At 42.6% G+C, this 25,745-nt stretch overlaps 1 protein-coding gene across 1 annotated transcript in view; it reads right to left on the reverse strand.

The window, feature by feature from the left end:
* Positions 1-22,725, reverse strand: part of rnf31 (ring finger protein 31) — a gene marked incomplete at its 5' end in the record, with an annotated part of 42,941 nt that extends 20,216 nt beyond the window's left edge. Inside the window, 12 exons of the mRNA XM_083928020.1 lie at positions 258-443; positions 547-714; positions 1,855-2,016; positions 2,106-2,333; positions 6,581-6,753; positions 13,630-13,763; positions 15,785-15,971; positions 17,496-17,694; positions 17,913-17,969; positions 18,704-18,859; positions 20,961-21,107; positions 22,528-22,725. Of these exons, the coding sequence (XP_083784146.1) occupies positions 258-443; positions 547-714; positions 1,855-2,016; positions 2,106-2,333; positions 6,581-6,753; positions 13,630-13,763; positions 15,785-15,971; positions 17,496-17,694; positions 17,913-17,969; positions 18,704-18,859; positions 20,961-21,107; positions 22,528-22,725 (1,995 nt within the window). The remainder of the gene's footprint in view (positions 1-257; positions 444-546; positions 715-1,854; positions 2,017-2,105; positions 2,334-6,580; positions 6,754-13,629; positions 13,764-15,784; positions 15,972-17,495; positions 17,695-17,912; positions 17,970-18,703; positions 18,860-20,960; positions 21,108-22,527) is intronic.
* Between the last annotated feature and the right edge of the window lie 3,020 nt (positions 22,726-25,745).

Genomic DNA, 25,745 nt, shown 5'->3' on the forward strand with positions numbered 1-25,745 from the left:
TATACAGACAGAAAAACACATTTTTGGAAGTTGAATCAGGGAAGTGTGAAACTGAAGACAAAGGACAGAAATATACAAATAAGAATGTTGCATCACTATGCAATATCATGTAAATGTAGCTGACATGTATTAATAAATAAAATATTATCAACCATTGCTAGCTTAGCAAGGGGGTATGGTGGTGTGGTGGTTAGCACTGTTGTCTGTCTGTCTGTGTGTGTGTTGGTAAAACAGGCAAAGCAGCAGCCTCGTCTTACCTGTTTGTCAGGGTAATGGATATCCACAGGAGGCTCGGGCTTGTCACTCCAAATGTGCTTGTGGAAGGGCTCCAGAAGGGGTCGCTGCAGCAGGGCCAGGGCCCCTCTCACCTCACCACCACTCTGCCTCAAAACCTCATGACAGCGAGCCTCATCGCTGAAGCCCAGCACACACAGCTCCTTTACCTGAGAGGGTGGGGTGAAGGAAAAAAATAATAACATCTCTAGACAAAAGGAGGAATGTTATTGTGCATCTCTAAACATTATGGAGACATACAGTATTTCTTACCTTGGCGAGCCGGTCTCTCAGAGCTTGCCTGGCAGCTCTCTCAGTGTCCCCCCCTGCTGTCAGCCAGGCCTGCTTGGCCTCTACTCTGGACAACCGGACCACACTTTCTGTTTCTGCGGGGTCCACCTCTTTCCCAGCATCCTCAGCAGGAGCTTCACATGACCTGCTCTGTGTTAGATGAATGTCGATCACTAACAAAAAAACCCACTGCTGACAGTCAGAGGAACATAAAGGCTGGGTTCGCAGCTGGTATCAACATCTGTGCTGAGTAATCAGATCACAACTGAACAGCTCTCAGTATGTCTGTTCACACCTGCAGCAGCATACGTATGAATGAAAACTCGCTTTTGTTATTGTGTTGCGTTTGAATTTCAGTTGTTACTCTAACGTAAATCATTATTACACAAACATGAAACGACTATTGAAAAAGCACTGCCTAAAGTTTGTTATGTGTGTAATACGTTTCTGAATTTCAAGTGTATTTCATGAACCTAAAAATACAGATGTCTACTTGTGGAGAGACATTTCAAAAGTGTCAGTGTTCAGCTCTCTGCTGTATTATACCCTTGTGTTAAGTTAATGAAGACCCAACATTTAATGATTTTGCTGCTTCATATATAAAAGGTTTAAGAGCCGTAGATACGAGCAGGGAAACATACACTGACACATTGCTGAAAGTCTGATATTAATATCCAAATCACAGGATTGACTTTCAATCCTTAATTTCAAAATAGTTATGTTTGAAAAGATTATAATGGCCAAAATACACAGTGCTACCTGTAGTTTAGACGTGTTGGACAAAGGCAGTGAATGAGTATGTAGTTTGCTTACAGCTGAGTTGGCGTTTCCTTCAATGTAGCCCAGGATGTATTAGTGTACACAGTACTAAATAAATGTGGCCACCTACGGCTCAGACTACCTCCAAATGTGATCAGAACACTCAGGACAGATTTTAGAAACAGCTCTTCTTCCTGCCGTAAACACACCAAACAGCCTCTGTGCTGAAGTACGGCCAAACTAAAAGTTGGGGATACTAGTTTTAACTTTCAGCAGCAAATGCGAGATAATGCCCGCAGCCAATCAATAACAGAGTCCTGTGACACCTGATACATGTTGACCTATGTTTACAAAGAATGTCTTCCCGCTCGAAACACATGAACACACTTCTCGGCCGCAGAAATATGTAATTATTGTGGCGAGCTGCAATTTGTCACTGCGTGGTGTGTTTACGGCGTAAGATGTGATTTGTCAGGATGTAACAGACCAAAATAGTACTGACAGAAGCATACTAACCGTGCGCTCTGTTACAGAAACAGACTGAAGGGAAGATGCTGCCACCAACATCTTGATCTGGTCTAACAGCAGAGGAAGCTCTGTCTTTAACCACTTGCATGGCAGGATGCTGGTGTCCCCTGCTACCCTCATGCTTGTGTACACCTCCTCTGGACTCACTCCTTTCTTCTCCCCATCCTGGCACACCAAAGAAAAGATACGGTAGAATACAGACACTAAATGTAGGCGAGAACCAAGGACAATGGCAGGTGATGGAGGTGACTTGCTCTAATCAGTTGAATAAGCTTCAGGCCCTCCTCCTTCATCAGCCTCTGCCTTAAGGAATCCAGGTCTTCAGGGGCAGGCTCTTTGGGTTTGATTGGCAGGGCGGGGACCCGTCTGACAGGAGAGGGAGGGCGGAGCTTCACAGGGAGGGGTGCGGGACGAGCCAGGTCACACATCTCACACACTGTAGCAGGCGAGTAGTTCAGGTACGTACAGAACTGACACACCCACTGGGGAGAGAGACACAGAGAGACACAGATACAGACAGTCACTAACTATACAAAAGTCAAAACTTTATCTGCAAATGTTTTTGTGTTGACTGCACACTGCCACATTCCGAAGGTTTGAATTATTCAAGCCTTCTCAGCTTGGAAGCTAGGAAGTATATGCTGCTTTGCCAGTCAAAGTCAAAGTTATATTATGAAAAATGTAAGAAAAATGGGAGTAAATCTGTGTGTGATTTTGAAATTAAAAAGCCATTGAATTTCTAGCACTGAATATTTATGCATGTGAATGATGTATCTGAATGTTTTACTCTTTATTTTCTCTTAAATATCCGCCACAGTAGATGTGAGATGTGGCTTGAAAATCATCGGTAAGATGTTTGTGAATGTGACGAGAGAGGCTGAGCACAGCTTCTGCTGTCAGAGAAACAACAGGGAAACCACAGTAGGGGTCCAACACAAGGATGTGCGAGCGTCTGTGGCTGCTGTCGGCTTTGGCGCTCTACTCATAAGCACGGACCGGAGAAGCAGACCTGCTCCTGTCAGGAGCACTTAGTCACTTAGGGGTCTGCGACTGCAGTTGAAGGTGGCGGTGTGTTTTCCTCCTCCCCCCGAAGCGGCTCGCTTCTCCCGTCCCACTGATGAGTAGGAACACCGACAGTCTTCTGCTCGAGGCAGATGTCACGGCACACACACCTTATGATTGGCTGTCCTGCATGGCTGTGAGGCGGGGGGGTCGGGCTTACCTAGCTTTTTAATTTCAAAACCCGATGACGCAGATCTTCTTCCATACCTATTTATCATGTTTTTTATTTTCATTTATGAGATAATTCAATGTAATAAAAAATGAGAACACCTAATCCCAAACTATTATTGAATTTAGACTTTAAGATGGGTTGAGTTGGCTGAGAGACACAGATGGAAACACATTATTTTAGGCCCCAAAACATGTTGATCATTTCCTAGGAAATATCCTGGAGATAAATCCAGTATGTGCCAAAGCCAAAAGAAACCTCCAAACCCCACACTCTCTTTTAAACACTTCAAACGGCTTTACTGTCACAGCATAGTCATGTTAGACCTATAGTGGTATTCTACCAACAGGAACTTTCTACATGGTGATGTGGCTTAAAGCTATGGTCTCTCATTTGGAATAGTGGTAATTATTATTAACATTGTTTATACGGCGATTATGGTCCTGTAGTCTGATCTACACAATATTAACAGCAAAAAAAAAAAAAAATCCATTCAGTCTATTAGTGGTAGGCCTGGATATAAATTGACGAAAGCGAGTCACCCGGTTCGGGATGCTCCCATTGGCTCATGCCCTCTATCCAATCCCCCGTCTCCCCTGCTCCTCATCATCCCGCCTCGTCCCCTCCCACTCCCCCTCCCTCTCTGTAAACTCTAGTTACTAGGCAGCTAGTGATTAGCTTAGCAGCTCAGTTACCGGAGCTTCTGTTACCATGGAGAAGGAAAAGACCGATACCAGCAAGCGGCCTCTGCTCGCCTCAACGGAGAAGGTTAGAGAAGATGTAAGTCGACTGAGGAAAACGCAGAAGAGGAAATGTGACCTCCACAGGAACCAAAGAGAGGTCAATATCAGGGATTCCTTTGAGCAGTGGAGAAGTCTACGCCAGGATTTGGCAGCAGACGATCAGAATATGTAGAATCTTTTTTTAAAGCTATATTTAAAAAAAAAAAAAATACACCCTTGGGTGTTTTGAGGGGTACAGAATGAAAGTATTAAATATAAATTTAGTCAGAATTAATATTTAAAAATTTTATTTTGACGGGTTTGACAATGAGTTTCTGTCCTATTGTGTTGCCATGGTAGCATCCAATAGCGTTGGGCGTTGCTGGTTGCCAGGGTTGTCTGTTGTTAGGTGCAGCTACTGTAGGCTGGCACTTGGTGAAATGGAGTTTGCCGATCCTGCAGCTGCTTCGGAGCCTCAGTGAAGGGGGCGTTATTTGTCCCAGCAACTGAGTGAGCGGAGACGGGCAAAAACCAGAGTCAATATAGGCCGAGCATTCACTCCATGGACTGAGAGAAAGGAGAGAAACGCCATTCAAACGCACGCCCAGATGTCTACTGTTCTCCTTGATCGCTAACATCACTTTCATCTTTACTTAGCTGGAACGGCTAACGCTAACAGCTAACAGTAACTGTCAGTCAAACTCTTCTAATCCTTGTTTTTATGGTGTGATTTGCTGGAGGGGATGGGTTCAAACAGGCTCAAACAGACTCCGGTCTCCTGTAGCTACTGGGCAGGGTCTGACCAATTTGGCAACCCGACTGCTGGAATTATTTTTTGTTGTTGCGACTACGATCTTGGGAAACTAGATGGCGGTGTGCTGCTCATTCCCCATATTCAACCTTTAAGTAATCTAAAATGAGCAGATACTTGAAAAAAAACCACCAAGGCGGTGTAGAGACCTTTGTCCTTCAATGAACCTTTGGAGACGCTGGTCAGCAGAAAGCTTTATTCAGGGATCGATGTGTTTATCCTGTAGCAGCCTTGAAAACAGATCGGGTGAAGAGAACATTCATTTTCTGGGCTGTTGCTGCAGAGAACAGTATCAGTCTGTGTCGCATTCACTCTGAGGGCTAGGTTAGAAATTGATTTAAAAAGTCCTGTTCTCGGAAAGAAAGCTTTCTGATTCCATTATGATATTATGTTTCAGCTTCCTTAAATAAGCAGATTTTATTAGTGTATTATTTCTAATATATGTCCAACACATGGAGAAAAGCTAGTTAGGATATACTGTGCTGTGACATTAAAGAAGTTATTCCAGCGTTTCCCCTACCATTACATTACCGGCGCCCCCCCGCCCCCCTTGAACGGCAAGTAAATTTTATGTAATTGTATTTTCTGAATAGCGTCAGATCCCAACAGAATACATTTAAGGATCCCTTTCCTATAGAACAGCTCTATACTTTGTCCTTTCAGTAAACAACTAAACAGCCTTATGTTATTGATCTTATTTACACGACAGCATGTAAATTCTGTCTCTACATGGTCACGTGTTTCCAATTCTCAGAAAACTCAGAAAACTCTGACAGCGTTGGAGATTCAATTGTTCAAAGATCGTTTGTTAATCTGTTTGGGAAAAGGCTCCACTCCTAACGGGGAAAACAAAACTGAAACTTATCAGAGATCCTATATTATTTAGTTTGAGAAGATGATTCACTCCTACAAAAAACAACTAAAACAGAATTAAACAAACTGAAATTCTTCCTTTATTTTGTTGTGCTTGAAACCATAAAGTGATTTTTGATTTAACTTTGACTGTTTCTGTTGTAGAACATTATTTGGACCTTTTAATAATAATTATTATACATTATACTATAGTATTATAGTTTTCTTACCAACAAAAATGACCTTAAATAAATGTTTTGATCATAAACGACATCGAATTAAGAGAAAATGTAAAATAGGCAATTCTTAATGTGATCTGTGGTGGTTAAAAGTCTACATATATTGTCAGGTGAGTTTCAACTGGTTATGAAGCCTGTCTGATCTGGCTGGATTAGAGTTGTGATAACTGCCTCCCTACTGTGGGGTCGTTTAGGTCTTTGGGGATCACAAAAGATTGCGTCCCTTCAGTTTGCGTCAATGGCAATTGCCTTTTCTCTAGGGCATATGTGCAGGCTCTTTCTAGGAAAGGGGTTATTAAATTAAAAAAAAGGTCTTATCAGTCTGGTCAGATGCGTACATGAACTGATGAAGCCTCTTGGATGAGAGTTAAAACGTCTTCTTAGACAAACAACCAAGTCCAGTTGCTTTTGACTGAAATTGCTTTGAGGATAACAATGACCTGGACAAATGAGAATATTCATAGGCTCGAGGTTACTCAGGTGTTGGAGGATATATGGAGGAGCAAACAGTTTTCGATTGTGCTTGAGCGTTTTTTCCGTTAATTTTTCATGTGAACCAGTGTGTTTGTGGCTTCATTAAGAAATTAAATGACGATTATTATTTCAAACGCAAAGGAAGTTTTCGTTGGTTTATTGCTTGAGTACACGTCAAAACAAACAATCAGCATCTACGGCAACATTAGCCTGCTAACATGTTCACAATGACAGATTTGAGTGGCTAATCAGGAGAAAGGGTATGATTCCAACCATTCTCACATTTCAAGTGGGTGAAACGCGTCACACGTCACTCAATCCCAGAGGAGCACTGTGTCATATCCTGCTAGTATGGCTAAAACCAAGCTGGATAAGCATCATACACAAACCGTTAACTGACCTGGCTGTCAGGGTCACCAGGCATGCCCAGTACTGGTGCTGGTGGTCTGGGAGGGGTGATGGGTGGATGTGATGGGGTCACTGGAGGTCGTGTGGCCAAACGAGGTCTTTCACATACTTGACACAGAATACTGCTGGCTGCATTCACCATGGTACAGCTTTTACACTGCCACTCTGAGAAGAACACATCAAAACATGTCAGTTCATGTTACTTTATGTGAATATACCATGCTAAAAGTATGGAGCATTTCTGGATTCCCTTAGAAGTAAATAAGCTTTTGGCCACCATCAAGTGACAATGAAAGGATTGAAGAGATGTGAGAATTAACCAGAGTTTTTCCTACCTTCTTTGTAACTCTTTATTTATCTATGATGTAAATCCCTGTCTGTTGATTAACATAACATTCCAGCTGTGAATGACTGCTGGGGGGGATTATGGATAGGAGTCACATGGGTTGCAAATGGTGACATTTGGGGGTCGTAAAACACTGATAACATCCAATGGGGTCATAAACATTGGGTAGTGTGTTTTTGTTACTGTGATGTCCTTGTGTCTGTAAGGAGCTTTGATGTTACTGTATAAATGTTGAAGTGACTTGGAGACAGGCAGAGATGGTTGGAGACCCGGCGGTTGTGGTAGCGTCTCTCCTGTTATGCATGCAGTATTTAGTAAAGACATGATTTGAGAAACACTGAGGACTCCAGAGAATTTCTTTCACAGAGATTAAAGGTCAAATGTAAAAATACTTAAATAATAAGGTACTTAAATAATGCCCTAGTATCCAGGGATAGTGATGTGTGTCGTCTTTATGAAAATATACAGGCTGTTAAAACAGAGCAGAAAAAGAAATTCCCATCGAGTCCCATAGTTGCTGTTAATGAAAGTACACAGTAAAAGCCTTGAGAGTGAAGATATGAAGCCCCATGGAGCCTGAACTTGATCAGGTTCTTGAACCGGTTTAATTCAATTTTATTTATAGTATCAAATCATAACAATAGTTATCTCAGGACACTTTACAGAGTAGGTATAGACCACACTCTATGACTTATTTATGATTTATATAGACCCAACAATTCCCCCGTAGAGTACGGTGGTGTTGAAAACCTTCCGCATAAAAGGCAGGAACGTCAGACAGACCCAGCTCCACGGAGGACAGACATCTGTCCTGACAAAATCATCTTAAAAATAACAACATAGCTAGGGGCTCGTAAGCCCTAGCTCTAAGCTTTATCAAAGAGGAAAGTTTTGAGCGTACTCTTAAGTTCGTACGGTTCCGTTCAGAATTATTAGAACCTTGGTTACATCTAGTGAACCAGGCAGTTTTGTGAAGAACTATTGTAATCAAGGATATGTCAGAAACTGAGGGCGTTGCACTATTTGGGTGCATAGATAACCTGAATGTGCCATAATGCAGCAGCATTATTGTGGAGTTATTTCATTCCATGTGAAAGTTCCTATTTTGAATGTTGGATGATTTCCCTTTCATCAACCAATCACATTGTGCGGTTTACTTCGGAGGATTGTAAGAGAACAACAGAGGTCTGCTGTGTGCAGACGGAAAACTGTTTCACTACTTCAACCTCGACAAAAGCTGCGGCGATAGCTTCACTTCTTCTTTCTTACCTTTCACAATAAAAGCTTGAGACCCACACTACGAAGTTAACTGTTTATCAGAGGGAACTCAGATTAATTCAGCGCATTTCACTAAAAGGGAAACTCAATAAAATAGCTTGCAGTTGCTCAGTGTTGGCAGTTCCTGGTCAGAAATCACAGGAGGAGAGACTTTTATTTTGTCCTCTGGTCAGAGTCTCTGGAGCTAACCTCCATCGGGACTCCCCAGAGGGTCTTTATTTTTTCTCAAACTTAAAACTGTAGCTGCTCTACATTCACTTGATTTCTTCACACATATCTTTATAAAGGTCACGTCCCCGGAGAAGAAGGCTGTGTTGCTCTATCTTTTAATTGACACGCCTACTGACACTGTAGATTGCAAGATCCCTGCTAAGGTTCTTACCCTCCGCCTCCAAAGTGTGATGTCATCAATAATTTCGCTGGACCAGACAGGCTTCATATTAGGGAGACATCCATTCTTCAACACCAGAAGGCTGCTCAACATCACATTCTCACCTGGGTCGGACAATTCCAAGGACATAGTGGCTCTGGATGCAGAGAAAGCCTTCGACCAGGTAGAGTGGGGCTTTCTATTTTTCATATTGGAGAAATTTGTCTTTGATTCTTATATATTTCTTGGGTTAAGCTCCTGTATGTAACCCCCTCTGCATCTGTAAACACTAACAGTGTCTGCTCAGCATATTTCCCTCACAGACGTGGGACCCGGCGGGGCTGTCCGCTCTCACCCTTGTTGTTCAACATAGCCATCGAGCCGTTAGCCATCTGGCTTAGAAACCAGAATGAATTTGAAGGCATCGTTCGTTTTGGCCTGGTCCACAAACTTTCATTATATGCCGATTAACTTCTCTTATTTATTTCAAACCCCACAACCTCCCTCCCCCCAGTTTTATCGATTCTGGATCAGTTTGGGCACCTATCAGGGTATAAGTTGGATATACAGAAGAGTGAGTTGTTTTTTGTCAACAACTTGGCGAGATCACTCCCACAATCCATATTCCCCTTTAAAACAGCTTACAAGGGGTTTAAGTATTTGGGCGTGTTTATCACCAGCTCCTTCAGGGACCTTTTTCAAAAGAACTTCCAGCCGCTATTAGATAAATGCAAGTCAGACTTGTTAAGATGGACGGGCCTCCCCCTGTCCCTTGCAGGCCAGGTTAATCTCATTAAGATGGTCATTTTATCAAAGTTTCTGTATCTTTTTCAACACCTCCCAATTTGTCTTAACAAATCGTTTTTTTACTAATCTAGACCAACAGCTTAACACCTTTATCTGGTAAAATAAACCTGTCTGAATCAAAAAACAAATTCTTTGACTCCCTAAACCTGAAGGGGGACTAGCACTCCCTAATTTTTGCAACTACTTATGGGCCTCCAACATTAATAAACTTTTATATTGGCTCCGGGTGGAGTCGCAGACGTCTGCCCGCTCTGGGCTCATGGCTCACTGAGATAACATTTTCCTCCTACTCACAGCTCCCCATAACTGCCCACAAGGTCTCACCTAATCCTGTTGTTGTTAATGCCATTAAAATCTGGATCCAGTTCAGGAAGCAGTAGATTCAAGATTCAAGATTCAAGAAGCTTTATTTATCCCGAGGGAAATTATTTTGCAACAGTTTCAATACAAAGGTGGGAAAGGGTCAGAGTGACAATAAGCATAAACATAAATCAAATCAAAATAAAGCTAACGAAAAATAAATCAAGCAATGAACTAAGTGTGACAGAGTGCAACAGACATCGTGGTTAAGCGTAGGTATATACAATATACAACAATACGCACTGTTCAGTTTAGCAGCAGATTGAAATGAAATAAGTACAAACTAAATAAGTGAGACGGAGCGATAAGTTATAAGTGTTAAAAATGTTAAAAATGTAGCATAATTTCCTACAGAACTAAGTGACCGTATGGCACAGTGGAGTGTAGCAGCATTTCGTACTTAAGTCAGTTACAGTAAACCACAGTGAAATGTAGCAGCATGTCCTAAAGCACAGTAAGTGTATCAGCAGATAGTTACAGTACCATTAAATAAATAAATAAAGTGAAGTAGTGGTGGTATAAAGAGACAGTGTAAAGTGTAGCAGCAGTAAGTTACAGTACCACAAAATAAGTGATGTAGTGGTGGTATAAAGTATAAAGTGACAGTGTAGTATAGCAGCATTTCTTACTGAAGTAAGTGACAGTACAGCTGAATAAAGTGGTGCAGTGATGGTATAAAGTGACAAAGTGACATTTTCAGGATACAGTGGCTCCACTGTTCCTTACCTGACCAGGGGGAGATGAATTATAAAGTTTGATGGCCACCGGAAGAAAAGAATTCCTCCGGCGTTCAGTATTACACCGGATGAGAATAAGTCTATGGCTGAAGGTGCTTCTGCTGGAAGTCAGCAGATGGTGGAGAGGGTGAGAGTTGTTGTCCAGGATGCTGTGCAGTTTAGACAGCATCCGCCTCTCAGACACCGCCACCAAAGAGTCCAGTTTGACCCCCAGGACGGAGCCAGCCTTCCTGACGATCTTACCGATCCTCTTGGCGTCTGCTGCCCTCAGTCTGCTGCCCCAGCACACAACAGCAAAGAAGATGGCACTGGCTACCACCGACTGATAGAACATCCTCAGCATGGTGTTACAAACATTGAATGACCGGAGCCTCCTCAGGAAATAGAGACGACTCTGGCCCTTCTTGTAAACAGCCTCAGTGTTCTTGGACCAGTCCAGTTTGTTATCCAGGTATACTCCAAGATATTTGTAATCCTGGACAACATCCACAGTCACACCGTTGATGGAGATGGGTGTGGGGGCAGATTTACTCCTGCGGAAATCCACCACTAGCTCCTTAGTCTTGGTGGCGTTTAGAATCAGGTGATTAGCTGCACACCAGTCGACGAAGGAGTCCACAACGCCCCTGTATTCCTCCTCCTTCCCCTCACTGACACAGCCAACAATTGCAGAATCGTCAGCAAACTTCTGCTGGTGGCAGGACTCAGAGAGGAACTGAAAGTCTGAGGTGTACAGGGTGAACAGAAATGGGGAAAGAACAGTACCCTGTGGAGCTCCAGTGCTGCTGACCACAGTGTCAGACACTCCGTCCTGCAGTCTGACATACTGTGGTCGACCCGTCAAGTAATCCGTAATCCAGGAAACCAGGGGAGGGTCCACCTGCATCGCCGTCAGCTTACGTCCCAGCAGAGCAGGCTGGATTGTATTAAACGCACTGGAGAAGTCCATGAACAAGATTCTCACTGTGGTCCCCAGTCTGTCCAGGTGTGCGAAGGCACGGTTGAGCAGGAAGATGATAGCGTCCTACACACCTAGTCTCGGCTGGTAGGCAAACTGTAGAGGGTCCAGTGATGAGCTGACCAGGGGCCGAAGAAGTGAAAGGACCAGCCTCTCCAGGGACTTCATCAGGTGCGACGTCAGCGCCACCAGTCTGTAGTCTTCGGAGGTGCTGAGACGCACCTTCTTTGGTACTGGTACCAGGCAGGATGTCTTCCACAGCACAGGGACCTTCTCAAGACTCAGGCTGAGGTTATAGATGTACTGCAGGACTCCACACAGCTGGATCACGAATGTTTTGAGGACCCTCGGGCTGACACCGTCGGGACCTGCTGCCTTGCCTGGGCGGAGTCTGCACAGCTCCTTCCTCACCTGCTCTGCAGTGACAGTGAAGGTCTGTCTGCTGTGTGTGTTGGTGGGGGTGGAGAGAGGTGATGGCGGGGGGGAGGGGACAGGTTGAGCAAAATCAGGAAGGAATTGAGGGGGAGGTGCCAGCAGGGTTGGAGGTTTGGAGGTGGATGGTTGTGGAGGAGCCGTAGGGGGGTGTGGTCCAGAGCCCTTTCATCAAATCTGTTGAAGAACAGATTCAGCTCATTGGCATGTTCACTACCACCTCCTACTGTCTGGCTACCAGATGGTTTGTAGCCAGTGATGCTCCTAATGCTGCTCCACACGTCTTTTAAATTGTTCTGCTGGAGTTTGTGCTCCAGCTTCCTCCTGTAGGTGTGTTTGCCCTGTTGGATCCTCTCCTTAAGCTCCCTCTGGACCTGCCTCATCTGCTCTCTGTCCCCTTCTCTGAAGGCCCTCTTCTTCGCATTCAGCAGGACCTTGATGTCTCTGGTGACCCACGGCTTGTTATTAGGGAAACAGCGTACAGTCACTGTAGGAACAACGCTGTCCACACAGAAATTGATGTATCCTGTTATGCAGTCCGTGAGATCATCAAGGTCCTCCCCATGTGAATTACAGAGCAAATCCCAGTCTGTGAGTTCAAAGCAACCCTGTAAAGCTTCGTCAGTCTCCTGTGACCATCTCCTCACAGTCCTGGTGGTCACAGGAAGCCGCTGGACTTGGAGCTTATACAGGGGCTGCAGGTGGATGAGGTTGTGGTCTGATCTTCCAAGAGGAGGAAGGGCAGTGGAGCTGTAAGCCTCCTTAACGTTAGCATACAGCAGGTCCAGTGTCTTGTTTTCCCTGGTGGGACAGTCCACAAACTGCTTGAAAGTGGGCAGAGTTGCAGCCAGAGTGATGTGGTTGAAGTCCCCAGATATTGCAACGAATGCGCCTGGGTGCCGTGTCTGAAGGCCCGCGACGACGGTGTGGATGACGTCACTCGCGCGCGGCGCGTTTGCAGTCGGAGGAACGTAAACAACCAGAACGATCACGTGTGAAAACTCCCTCGGCAGGTAGTAAGGACGAAGACTCACGGCAAGCAGCTCAATGTCAGGGCTACACACACGCTCCTTTACAGTAATGTGTCCAGGATGACACCACTTGTTGTTAATAAGAATAGCAAGTCCCCCACCTTTCCTCTTGCCACTCTCACGGTGACTCCTGTCCGCCCGAACAGTCTGAAAGCCGTCGACAGTTACGTTCGAGTCCGGGATGTCCTCGTGGAGCCACGTCTCCGTGAAACACAGCACACTGCTCACACGATACATCCACTGAGTCTTCACCAGACCCGCCAGCTCGTCCATCTTATTAGCCAGCGACCTCACGTTCCCCATGGTGATGGAAGGTAGAGATGGTTTATATCTCCTCTTCTTTTCCCGTTGTTTACGTCCAGCCTTACATCCCCTGTACTTTCTCCTCAGTTCTGTGGGGATTTCAGGCCTCTCCCGCATTAGCGCCGTTGGTGCTAGCGACAACAGCTGCTCTTTTTTTATTTATTTATTTATCTTTGTTGTTTTTCTCTTTTTTTAAATTACGTTTTCTTTATCTAACTTTTTTACTTTACCTATCTACTAATGTTACATGTTATTCGGTTACCTGGTTGGTTATTGTGACCGTGGGTTGTTTGGAGGGATAGCGGGATGCATGTTGGGATATTTCTGTTCTTGTCTGTGTTTTTCCACCTTAAAGCAGACGCACTGTACAACTGTCATACTTTTTTCCTTGTACTTGAAAAAAAAGAGACCACACAGACCAGTGATGGTGGTAGGCTGAGCTTCTTCTGCTTTAGAGCTGATCAGTTCCAAGCGAGGGCGCTCACACTCCTCACACAGCACGTCCTGGACTGAGTTCACTTTGGTACAGTGGAGGCAACGCCAGGTGGAAGAACTGAAACAGGAAAAGGGACTGTTATACTGTGTTTGTATAGACTGAATATACATTCACACACATTGGGCCTGAACAGTGCAAGAACCACTCGTATGAACAGATTCGTCCTTAGGTGCATTGCATTGACAAGGAAGTGCTGTGCATATGTTCCAACTTCTGTAATGAGTCATGTTGTCCTTTCACTTGTTTTATCACACCTGGAGAACTGTCCTGTGATTTGGTCCAATGCTGCTGAGAAACATCTGAAAAAATTTCAAATTGCACGGAACAGAGCAGCCAGATTAGTTTGTCATTGTCCTTTCCGTGCTAATGTGAGTGTGATGCATGAACGATTATCATTGCTGTCAGTGGAGGATAAATTACATTTATGTGTCCTTTGTGAAGAGCTTGTTTACACAGATTTTGTCATGGACATATCACACATCGAGTGAGTACTGGTCATCTGGTGGTGCCAAGTCCACGAACAAGTTTAATGATGAGAACTGTTCTTTAAAGGGTGTATTCTGGAATAAGCTCCCTGTCAGCATCGGACACACGAAAAGCAGACTTTCTTTTAAAACGTTACCCAAACATAACTTAAATAATCCCTTTTACATCTATAGAAATTGTGCTTGTTGATTACTATCAGTTATTATTGTTTATTTACCGTGGTGTGTTTTCACTTTTTCACTGTTTATTAATGAGGCTGCGTTGGTTGTTTTTTTGTTTGCTCTTTGTTGTTTGTTTTGTTTTTGCTGGAGGTTTTTGTTTTGTGATTATAGCTACCTTGTTTTTGTTTTACTCATATAGTTGTGTTGTTTAAATGATATAGTTTGATTGTATTACTGTTTGTTTTAGTTGTTGTCGCTTCCTGTGTGAACCCCAGAAAGACTAGCGACTACTTTGGGGAAGCTAAGGGGGATCCAAATAAACAATAAAGAAAAAATGGCTTGTTTGAGTGATTAAGGCAACAATTATCTCATCAATTATAATTTTCTCTATATTATGAACACAATTTGAGAGTCATCCAGGTCTGTCGTAAGAGTTATGTGCAGTTAGTCTGCTGTTGTCCATACCATGTTTTTCACTAATGGACCATAGATTTCATAACTTTAAAGCAATTTAAAATAGTTTGGAAATCCTATATGTATTACACTGCATAATTATGTTGGCATAAAGTGACTCATCAAGCCAGTGTCATATGCATCTGTGGAGGCCTTTAAGGTCTAGTTTAGGTTGTTGAATCCTGGAGTGAACTAGGGTTGGACCATAGAATAGAATAGAATAGAATAGAATAGAATAGAATTACTTTAATGATCCCAGACTGGGTAATTATTTTGTAGTATTTTGACCATATAGAAGTTCATATCACCCCCTCCTTACTGATTTATGCAATGAGGAAAACACAGAACTACATTTTATCCACAACCTATAACTTTGGTGACTTGGTGAATTTATAGTTTACAGCGAGTAAAACGCACCCTAGGTTTTACTCATAAAGCGGCTAGCTAATGAAGTCCAGTGTGGTGCTCTGCTCACTCCACACAAAACACACCGCAGTTACATTAATGTACATCACTTCTAGCAAACTTCACGGAGAACTACGAGGGCGAAACAGCTTCACTCATCTGTTTTAAGATCAAAATATTATCTGGTCAACACAAAAACAAATCCATCAGTACCTTAGTATGTCGTTCACTACCAGGGCTGTTTGTAACTGATAGGCTAACAACATTATCTTCACTTCACCTATTCAGCCGACTTATAGTACAGATAACAGACGCTCAAAGCTCCCTGCAGTTATTATAGATACTTGAACTAATCACAGACAGTTGGCTTGTCCATGGACTCACAGCGGTGCACTGCTGAAGAATGAATATGGCTGCATGATTGAACATCGTTATCGTGGCCAACCAATAATCTCGTAATATCGCCCAAGCCTTGTGCAAACTGTTATTTCTTATATTGACTGACAAGTAATCAGAGCCAGAAGAGGCTGTGGACCAGGGGCATCACTGTATTCCCATCTCATAGAGCCTGACCTTTGACTGCTCCTGTTTTGGGATGATGACGATGACGACGATGATGAGGATGATGACACAGCTGTTCGACGGTGGTTTGCCCTCTCAGGGCAGGAGTGGAACAGTCTGTCACATTCTGAGCAGAGCCCCTGGAGGCAGGTGAGGCAGTGGGCAGAGATACGGAATATTCCACAGATAGCACAGTTCTCTGAAACAGAGGTTACTATTTACTTTACCAAATACTCTCACATTATTTCATACCGTAATCGGTGGCATTTCGGAGATTATATTATCTCGAAATCAAGATACTTTACTAGAACACTGTGCATAAACACAATGTAAGACGCATGACACATCAGACATGTTTTTATTGCATAGACGTGATGTTTAGGTGTGTTAAAACAAAACCACTTATTTTAAATGGTAAATGGACTTGTACTTATATAGCGCCTTTCTAGTCATCTGACTACTCAAGGCGCTTCACAGTGTCTGTCACATTCACCCATTCACACAGACATTCACACTGATGGCAGTGGACATCTACATACCATCTAATCTGGTCTAATCATTCACACCACATTTACACACCCATGCGCAGCACGGGGAGCAATTCGGGGTTCAGTGTCTTGCCCAAGGACACTTCGACATGTGGACCGGGGGGAGATGGGGATGGAACCACCAATCTCTCGAACAGAGGACGACCCACTCTGCCACCAAGCCACAGCCGCCCTGTGGCTTTAAGTAGCAAGGTTAAACTGTGTTGTGTGAAAACTTAGTGATCATTAACAGTGTCTGTCTAGAAATTGACACATAAACAAGCAAAAATACATACATGGTAAGGATGGGCGTTTTAAGTAATTTCAATATTTGAATACTCAAAATACGTGACGAACGAGTACTTGAGTACTCTTAGAAAAAAAAGAAAAACGTGAGGTCTGTTCTGTTTTTTACTTGTGTGGCTCACAGCAACGTTATGATTCTGTCACTTTCTGACTAAAGAGCGTCATGAAAATTATATATTTACGTCCAAATATTAATTTAAGACAGGTTCCTGTCCAGTTGACTCATATCGAGACCCCTGCAGACAGGAGCACCTCACGCTCTCTCTCTTTTCCTCATCCTCCTCAGCTGAGAGATTATTATGACTCTCATCTTCCCGCTGAACACTTGGATGGGCTCGTGTTTCCAAATATGCATTGATTCTGTTTTGTGCTTTTAAAGTGATTTCAGGAGCGTTGCGGGGAGCGAGCGGAGAGGAGCAACACAATCTCTCACAGCGCGTCTGTGCAAAGATGAGAGAGAGGACACTCTACAGCCACGAATTAACCTCCTGTTTTTTGCTTTCATTGTTAACTTTTGTGTAGGGCGAAGGCTTCAGCGAGCCGGTTCTTTTATTGAACCTGAGTACAAGCCACCGACACGGCAAACAACGGTAACAAGGGTGGAGAAAATGTATCATGACAGAGCGGCAACACTGAGGGCTGATTTGGAACATGCAGGGAAAGGCAACAGCAGCTCCTCACCGCTGTGGAGAGAATGGATTCAAACAATGGAACTGTTTTTTCCTGCATAGCATGAATAGGGGACCTAACTCTATTTGAGCCTATGCAACGTGAATATCGAACAGTTAGCGACGTCAACAACGAGAGTGGGTATTCGACTAATCGTGCTCATGCCTAATACATAGCTAACCAAGTAATCTACACAGTAAAATAGTGCTTTCTCTCCTCACCTGGGTGTTTGTTTGAGGATGTGGAAAAGACCTGAATGGACCGGAGACTTTGGTGTTTGGAGGACAGGAGCTGGCCATGACTGCTCTCCTTGGAAGAGTGGTGGTGAAGGGGGAAGGCTAGAGACTTGGTCTGACCGTCTGAATGGCATGAAGTGGAAGAGAAGTGACAGACCACGGTGTCAGTGTTGAGACCCACATCCTGAGAGGAGAGAGGAGTGGGTTGAAGCTGACTTGAAGAACGGGACAACACGTCAGAAAAATCTGTGGTATGAGCTGGAGAATCCTTCCTGGTTTCAGTGCAGCAGTTTTTTCACATAGGCAGTTTTCTGCCTGTGCTAGTCAGTGATAGAGTCAGTGGATCTCCAAAGTAAACATGAAAGATGACAGACATGACTGTAGGATGATGGACTTGCATACCTTGTGTCTTAATGTAGGAATGATCCTCTCATAGAACTCTGGGTGTGGATGAGCATCCTAGGATGAAACAAAATAGCTTTTTATTTCATGTCAAGCAAAAGGTACAATGCACTTTGCTTACACATGTGGATACCACAGCAGTGTTTTGGAATCAAGCAGCTTATGACCACAGAATCACAATAAAAGCTTCTAAAACATTCTCCTACAATGCCTACCACAATAATGACCTCGTTATTACTAACCGGATGATATCCGATACCCAGATCAGATATCGGCTCCCATATTGACTAATCAGCTGATCCAGCATTCCAATACAGTCATATCGTTTTTTAACAAAATCATACACAGCAATACAGTTACAGCGATCTAGTCACTTCTTTTATGTTTGCAACAGCGGTTAGGGTTTTATATTACATTTTAAAATATGTGTTTGCAGTGCACTTTACATGGATTATGACATGTTTATGTCAAGCCTGATGCCTTCACTCACATGGACAGGTTTACCCTTCATTCTTTCAACAGTACCATCAGATTGGTATCAGCCAATACGCTCAGCCCAGGTATCAGTGTGATTGGATCGGTGCATCGGTGCATGGGTGGAATAGCACAGCTGATGCTGCGTTTATGCAGTTCAGCTGATGCAGTGCAGTTTTTGTAGTACACACACACACACACACACACACACACACACACACACACACACACACACACACACACACACACACACACACACACACACACACACACACACACACACACACACACACACACACACACACACACACACACACCTTAATAAGCATTTCTAGTTCCATCCTCAGACTCATCACTTCTAGTGTTACTGCAGCAACTCGGCCAACATCAGGATCTGTGACATCATCAGGGAAGCTGAGCCCGTCTGGCTGCTGATTGGAGTAACCATAGAGACAGAGTACTGCTCGTCCTCCCTGAGAGCGTAAAGAACAGACAGGAGGAAATGTGAACTTAAGTATAATTGTTTTCCTAGGATGGTAAAGGCATGGCCCGCCCTACTCTGATTGGCTTAATTTGATGTTCTTACTGTAACCCTCACACGTCTCACTCCTTATGTCTGATCAACCCAACCAACGAAGGAAACAAGTACTACAGTAGCTAATCAGAAGCAGAGTAGAGCTGGTCGTGACTTCGCCATCCTAGAAATAAAAATAATTCATTGGGATGGAGAGTAAAAGTGACTGGATTGAGAGAAAAGTGTGGCAGTTCCGTTTCAGGATAAAGACACATTTGGGACAAGATCAGGACAGATTAGGATAAGAGTGGGACAGGGTAAGGACAAGATTGGACCAGGTTTCAGCTCAGTTTTGGGAGAGGACCGGGACATGTTCGGGGCAGGTCTAGGGGACGACAAGGTAACATATTCAGGGCTGCACACCAACTGAACAATTACTACTCTGTGCCAAATGGAGGAATGAACATGCTCTGGTCCTGCACCACCTGCTATCTCACCATACTCACCCTCACCCAAATAGCTCCTGAAAAATGGCAAAAATATCTTCCAAAGTAATCGGCCAACCCACTCCCAATCTGCTAGCCCTCGCCACCATTTTCCTCACTCACAGAGCACAGATCACAGCACACAACCCATGTTTCACCTAGGGCAAAAACAATTACGTGAGTAACTCGAGTTACCCGATTTGTGCGTTATGCGGCCTGTTCGGTGCAGGGGTCATTGTTTCACACGGACCGTTTTTGCAGATACACACCACTACTGGAAAAGGTATAGGATCATTTCACACTTTAAATAGAAGCCAAAACGGTGCAATGTGTCCACTGTTAACTAGAACTATTCTACCACAACAGATGATTTAGCATCTGAGCCGAAAGCAGCCTGTTGTTAACGCCACTTTACTGAGCGCCACTGTTTCATTTTAACGCGTGTGGTTGCCGTAGTGACTACAGATGTTAAAAACAGGAAGAGAATGCATAGCTGTCCTTTTGAATGCCTCTATGTTTAGTTTTTCATTACAATGTTAAACAGAACGTCACCTCCCTGATCAGTCTTTATAGTTTTGTTTAAGGTAGATGTGTCAGGTGAGTTTTGTTCGTTGTTTGTTGTTACTGTAAACAGGAAGAGAGCGACTTGCTCAACATGATAATATCTATCTGTAATTAATTTTCTAAATAACTCTTTTTGCCTCTTTAACCTGCTAAATGGTAAATACGTGTGTCATAGAATTTTATGCACCACTTTGAATCGTTTGAACCGTTGCATGGTAAACACAAACAGACACACACCCATCCGTTAGGTTACCACACCAAATAGGCCTACCCCAGACATAGTATATTTTTTGTTAGTATGCGTGAATAATAACAGAAAATGAAAAAAATTACTTTTTTTTTTTACTTGATTAATCGATGGAATAATCAGTAAAAGACTCGATTACAAAAACGGACAACTACTCTGCCTTCAGTCATTACTGCCTTTGACAGCCTGGGCACACTGTGATAGACATGTGTTGTGTTGTGTTGTCGTAATACCTTGTTCCTATGTGTCACTTGTTTATGAATGTTTGATTGTGTACAGACTGTGAAAGCAAATATCATCTAAGGAGTACAATAAAGAATGAATCTGAATCTGCTCATATCTCTTCTAACTACTTTCTAAACTATTCTGGACTTAGAGGCAATGAGTGACTGACTTACCATGCCATCAATACGCCATGAAGACTTGTACCGCCATGAAGTCCACACGATCGAAAACATCCTTTTTTTCCCTGTTATTCTTAAAAAATATTTCTGTCCACATGGCCTTTACTCAAGAAATATCTGCGTCCACACGAAACCAGTGAAACCAATTTAAAACGCTGTAAGACACATTCCAGGCCTGGATGTGGCTCAACGGTGTGCAAAATCACTCCGGTTATCAAATCTTCGGACACACAAAGATGTTTTTGAAGCGGACAGGCCTGTAGCAACACGTCTCAGTGTGAGCTCAGATCCAGAACGAGAAAAATAATGAAAAATAAAAAATAATGACCATACTCTGCTATATAATATTGTTTTTGTTACCTGAATAGCATCAACAGTGGCCCTGAACACTGGGTTGTTGTGTTTCACGGTCCTCCAGTACTTAGGCCTGTTGGGATTCGTCAAATTACAGCCATACTTTTCCAGAATGTTCAATGCTGTTGACAAGCGCTGGAGAGATGCAAGGGTCTGAAGAAGAAACACAGAGAACAGAACATGTAGCCACAAGTTAAATAGTGTGAAGATCAATCTGAAAGGGAAAAATGCATTTAATCTGAAATGAACCCACAGTTGTTTTGGCTCTGTAGAGCTGTTAACTTCAATTGAGTTGCTTTTCTATTGGTCTGAATAGACGGACAAATGTAGAACATTATCCAAATGTAAATGTAAAATGAAATGATTCCTGTTTTCTTTCGTCTATCCTTCCTTTATCTTCTCAACTAATTATTGGCAAGAAAGCAAATCCTTTCCCAGAACGTCAAACTATTCCTTTAACCCTCTTGCCTCCTTCAAATTTACTAATGCTGGTTCCCCTCGTGGCTGAAAATGTCCATGCACAAAAACTGCTATAAATCCCTATACATCACTATTTTTTTAAGATTTGTCTTGCTTGAATCCCTTGATCAACATGACATATATATATATATATATATATATATTATTAAAATTTAAAATAATAAAGTGTCATTCACAAAGTTAGAATCCTGAAATGATAGAATGTTTGGTTGCTATGAGCAGGTTTGAAGTTGTTTAAGAGATTTATGAAAAAAAAATCAGATAAAAATATGGATATATGATGATTTTACAGCAGTGTTTTTGTGCGTTGACGTTTTCAGCCACGATGGGGCACCAAAGGGAGCAAAATGCATCACAGGAGTAGGAAAGACATGTCAGAGTAAAAAACATGGAATTTCACAAATATGCCTAAAAATAAAAGTCTTACCATCATTTATGCAACAAGCTGTAATGCAGCCAAAATGATCACAAAAAAGAAAAATGGCCTTTTTTGCCGAGGGAGGCATAAGGGTTAAATGTGCAACACATTTGGGGTCACGAGGCACTGAATTTCTCTGCATTTCTAAGCTCTGTGATTTCACCGTCAGCAGTGTGTCAGCAGCAGAGAGTTGCTCATATCAGACGTCTGGCATTTGCAGTCTTTAATCAGGGTCCATGGCTGCAGTGGTCCGGGGACACAGACGTTTTAGTATACTGCAAAGCTGGGAGTTAGTTTAGTGAAACTAACTGTATAAGGTCATCATCATTAAAGGTACATTATAATTGACTGGTCTCCCTTTTCCAAGCCTTCAACAGAAAATTAAGAGTTGATTTTTTTTCAGGACTTACTGCAGAGCTGTAACAGAGATAAACTTATCACAACAAACCAATGCTGTTGTCAGTGATGGTAGTTATAGCATAACAGATACAATATGTATTTTTGTAACAAGACAATGCACATTGATCAGCATTGCTGCCAATGTCACAGTGTTAGCCAGATGTAACCCCCAATCCTGATCCCAACCCTGGTCTCTTTCTGGATGTATTGTTTGTTATATATTATTAAACAGGTATTTGCAGGTGGGGATATTGTATGTGCACTTGTGTCTCTCACCTCCTTCCTGTTGCTGCCAAAGCTGTTTTCTATTACCATGGTCTCTGCGGCGATGTGGCAGTATTTGGAGCAGGGTGGTAAAGGCAGATTAGCCATAGTCATCACCCCCACCCGCACCTCCACCACCCTGCCACCAGAGTACAGACAGACTTCAGCCAGACTCCGTACCTCCTGCAGCTGCTCAGACAGAGATGGCATTCTACACACACACACACATGCACGCACACGAGCACGCGCGCACACACACGTGCTTACACACACACACACACTCACACACACACACACTCACACACACACTCACACACACACACTCACACACACACACACACACACACACACACACACACACACACACACACACACACACACACACACACACACACACACAGTGTCAATGACAAAAAACATTTGAATGCATCTACAGTAAGTCAATATTCTACATATCTTGTTACTTTATCTGAATAGACAGAGAAAGCGGCTCTGTGGTGCTGCCTTTGATCAGAGGATGAAAACTCATTGTTAATCAATTCCTTTGCAGTTTAGGAAGAATAGGGTGAGAGAAACTGCTCTATGAATGGCAAGGGCAGTGTCCCCATGGTTTAGTTTTTCAAAGACAAAAACACTGCATGTTTTGAAGGCTTTTACGCCTCTGAACCAAGAATGACTCAAACTTAACTTTAGTTCAAAAATTGAGTGAAAACCTCTGGTTAACAGGTTTGTTCATTTAACAAGGATTGTTTTTGACAAGCTTGTTGCACTTTGAGGCCTATGACTAATATTAACATTGATAAAATAAAGACAATATACTGTATGCACTCCTATGTCACCCCATTGTTTTACAATATCCATTAATGTGATGCTCATATTTTTACAGCCCCTACTTTTGGATCACTTTCGTCAACCGGCCTTAATTCCAAATGAATTGAATAACCCTGATGTAGCCTATTTCAGTCAGTTCAGTGCTTGCTGTTTGTGCGTATTTTAGTGAAAGAAAACCTATTTTCTTCATTTTTTCTAAGATTTGATAATGTAAAAGTGTTTATATTCTTACCTAGAAGGCAAACAATTGTTTACCTTTTTGCCAAATAAATATATAAACGCGTAAATGCAGCAATGTCTCTGCTACTGTTTCAAAATCTCACTACACTTTCATTTAAGATTGTTTCAGTAATCCCTAAACAAGCTGCCTCATTATTTCAGTTTTTGCATGATTGCTTAACATGTCCTTAAGAATATCTGATTAATAAAATAATCTAATTATTAGGCTACAGATCTGATACATGGTATTTTTAGAATCTAAAACAAATAGAAAAAAACAACAGACCGAAAACCGTGACCACAAAACCGTGATATGAACCCAACAGTGGAGTTTGTGAACCGTTCCACCCCTAATTATTATCTACTATTTTATAACTGTCTATAACAACGTAATTGTCATTTTACCTCATGTGCACATGTTCGGCCATTGTTATCTATTTTATTTCAACAGTGCGTTTGGACCCAGAAACCGTATTTTGGAATGGTGTTAAGATTAAGAGGTAGAAGGGTGTCTGAGAGGGTGTTTGCTGAAGACAGTGATGAGGAGTTCTGATTAGAGATGCAGACTGGATCGGATTGGTTCCATCTGTAGTTCTGATGAGTCATTAATGAGTGTTTCCTTTTTTAAAGTTTTGCACTGTTAGAGTTTTTTCAATTTGCAATGTTTTGAAATTACTAAATAACACTTTGGCCACTTTTCTAAGCATGCATTGCTAAATAGTACTGTCATCTCAATAAAAAGTACTGAAACAGATGTATAAGCAACAAAAAGAGGCAATTTATTATTTGGCTGGTAAAAAAACTTTCCTCGGACGGTAGATTCTTTCATCTACCGGTCCCCAGCCCTGCTTCTACCCAAAGCGTAGTCAAATATTGCTATAAATCTGTTATGTGATTGGTGGGCTAATAACGTGAGGACATGTGTGCGGGTGCAAAAGCGACTCAGACTGTCCGTCAATCGGCCGATTCACCGCCTTCCGGATGATTCGCCATGATTCTGCATGAACCTGGATGTATCCTAAACCGTGATCTCAGACCGAAGCCGTTTCACAATCTGCGTCCTTCTCTGTATTTGCGTTCTCATGGACTTTGAACAATTCCCCTCTGGGATTATTAAAGTTTTTCAGATCTGATCTGATCGGACTTGTGAAACGTCATCAGTCGCAGCCCAAGAACTGTTCCAATTCAATAGTTTCCATCTCGCCAAGTACGGTCCAAATGCCCGAATGTGACTTGCTCCGCCCATTTTATCAAGGATGCATCCGAGGTGACTTGTGTGGACTTCAGACGGCCAGGTATCCCAGAATGCATTTCACATTAACGGCCGTACTGCATCCTCCCGTCCTCTGGAGTGTGGACTCCTGAGTCAAGCTTGCAAAATCTGAACTACTAAGCCCACAAGTCCGAACTTGGAATACTTGGTATTGAGAAACAGCTTGACTGTAGCTCACTCAGTTCCTCAGTTAACGTTTGATGATACAAATAAACTCGTTGTTGCAAGTTATAGCAGCATATATAGAGTTCTATGTTGTTGGGTTGTAAACATTTCAAGATGTTTGTGTTTGATGCAATTTCTCATTTAATATCAGAAAATTTGTCAGGATTCAACTGACTGGAGTGAATGGTCACTAAAGATCCGTGATTCTTGGGTTATTTCAGGGAGCCGGGTGATGAGTTAACTGTCTCTAGTATTCTAGTATATGGTTTCTACTGCAGAGAAAGCAGCAGCCAAACTGCGTTACAGCAATATTCAGCCTTAGTAATCTGGATAACTCTTAGCACATGATGTTTATTTTGCACTTAAGTTCTTCATAAATTAAGAAAAAAATACTCAGTACTTTTCATTTGTCAAATATTTAATTCACGCAGTAGTCTATACAAAAATAGTCTTTACCATGTGGTTCTTTAATATAGAATGCACGCTATATTGGGATACATATTGTTATCAAGATATGAAATGACATATTGGAATAGAAGATTATGGCCACACCACCCATCATTAGCTGTATTCCTTTAATTGCAGATAAACATAAACAAAACATATGAAGAGCCCATAAAACCCGTTGCTTTGTATAACAGGCTATAGAGCTCCAGGTAATGTGCCCATCTGGACCATGTGAGGGACCATTTTTTCTTTAATGCAATCTTTAGGTTGAGATATTTAAGACACATTTGACCTC

The sequence above is a fragment of the Echiichthys vipera genome, assembly GCF_963691815.1.
Source record: "Echiichthys vipera genome assembly, chromosome: 15".
Taxonomy (NCBI): domain Eukaryota; kingdom Metazoa; phylum Chordata; class Actinopteri; order Perciformes; family Trachinidae; genus Echiichthys; species Echiichthys vipera.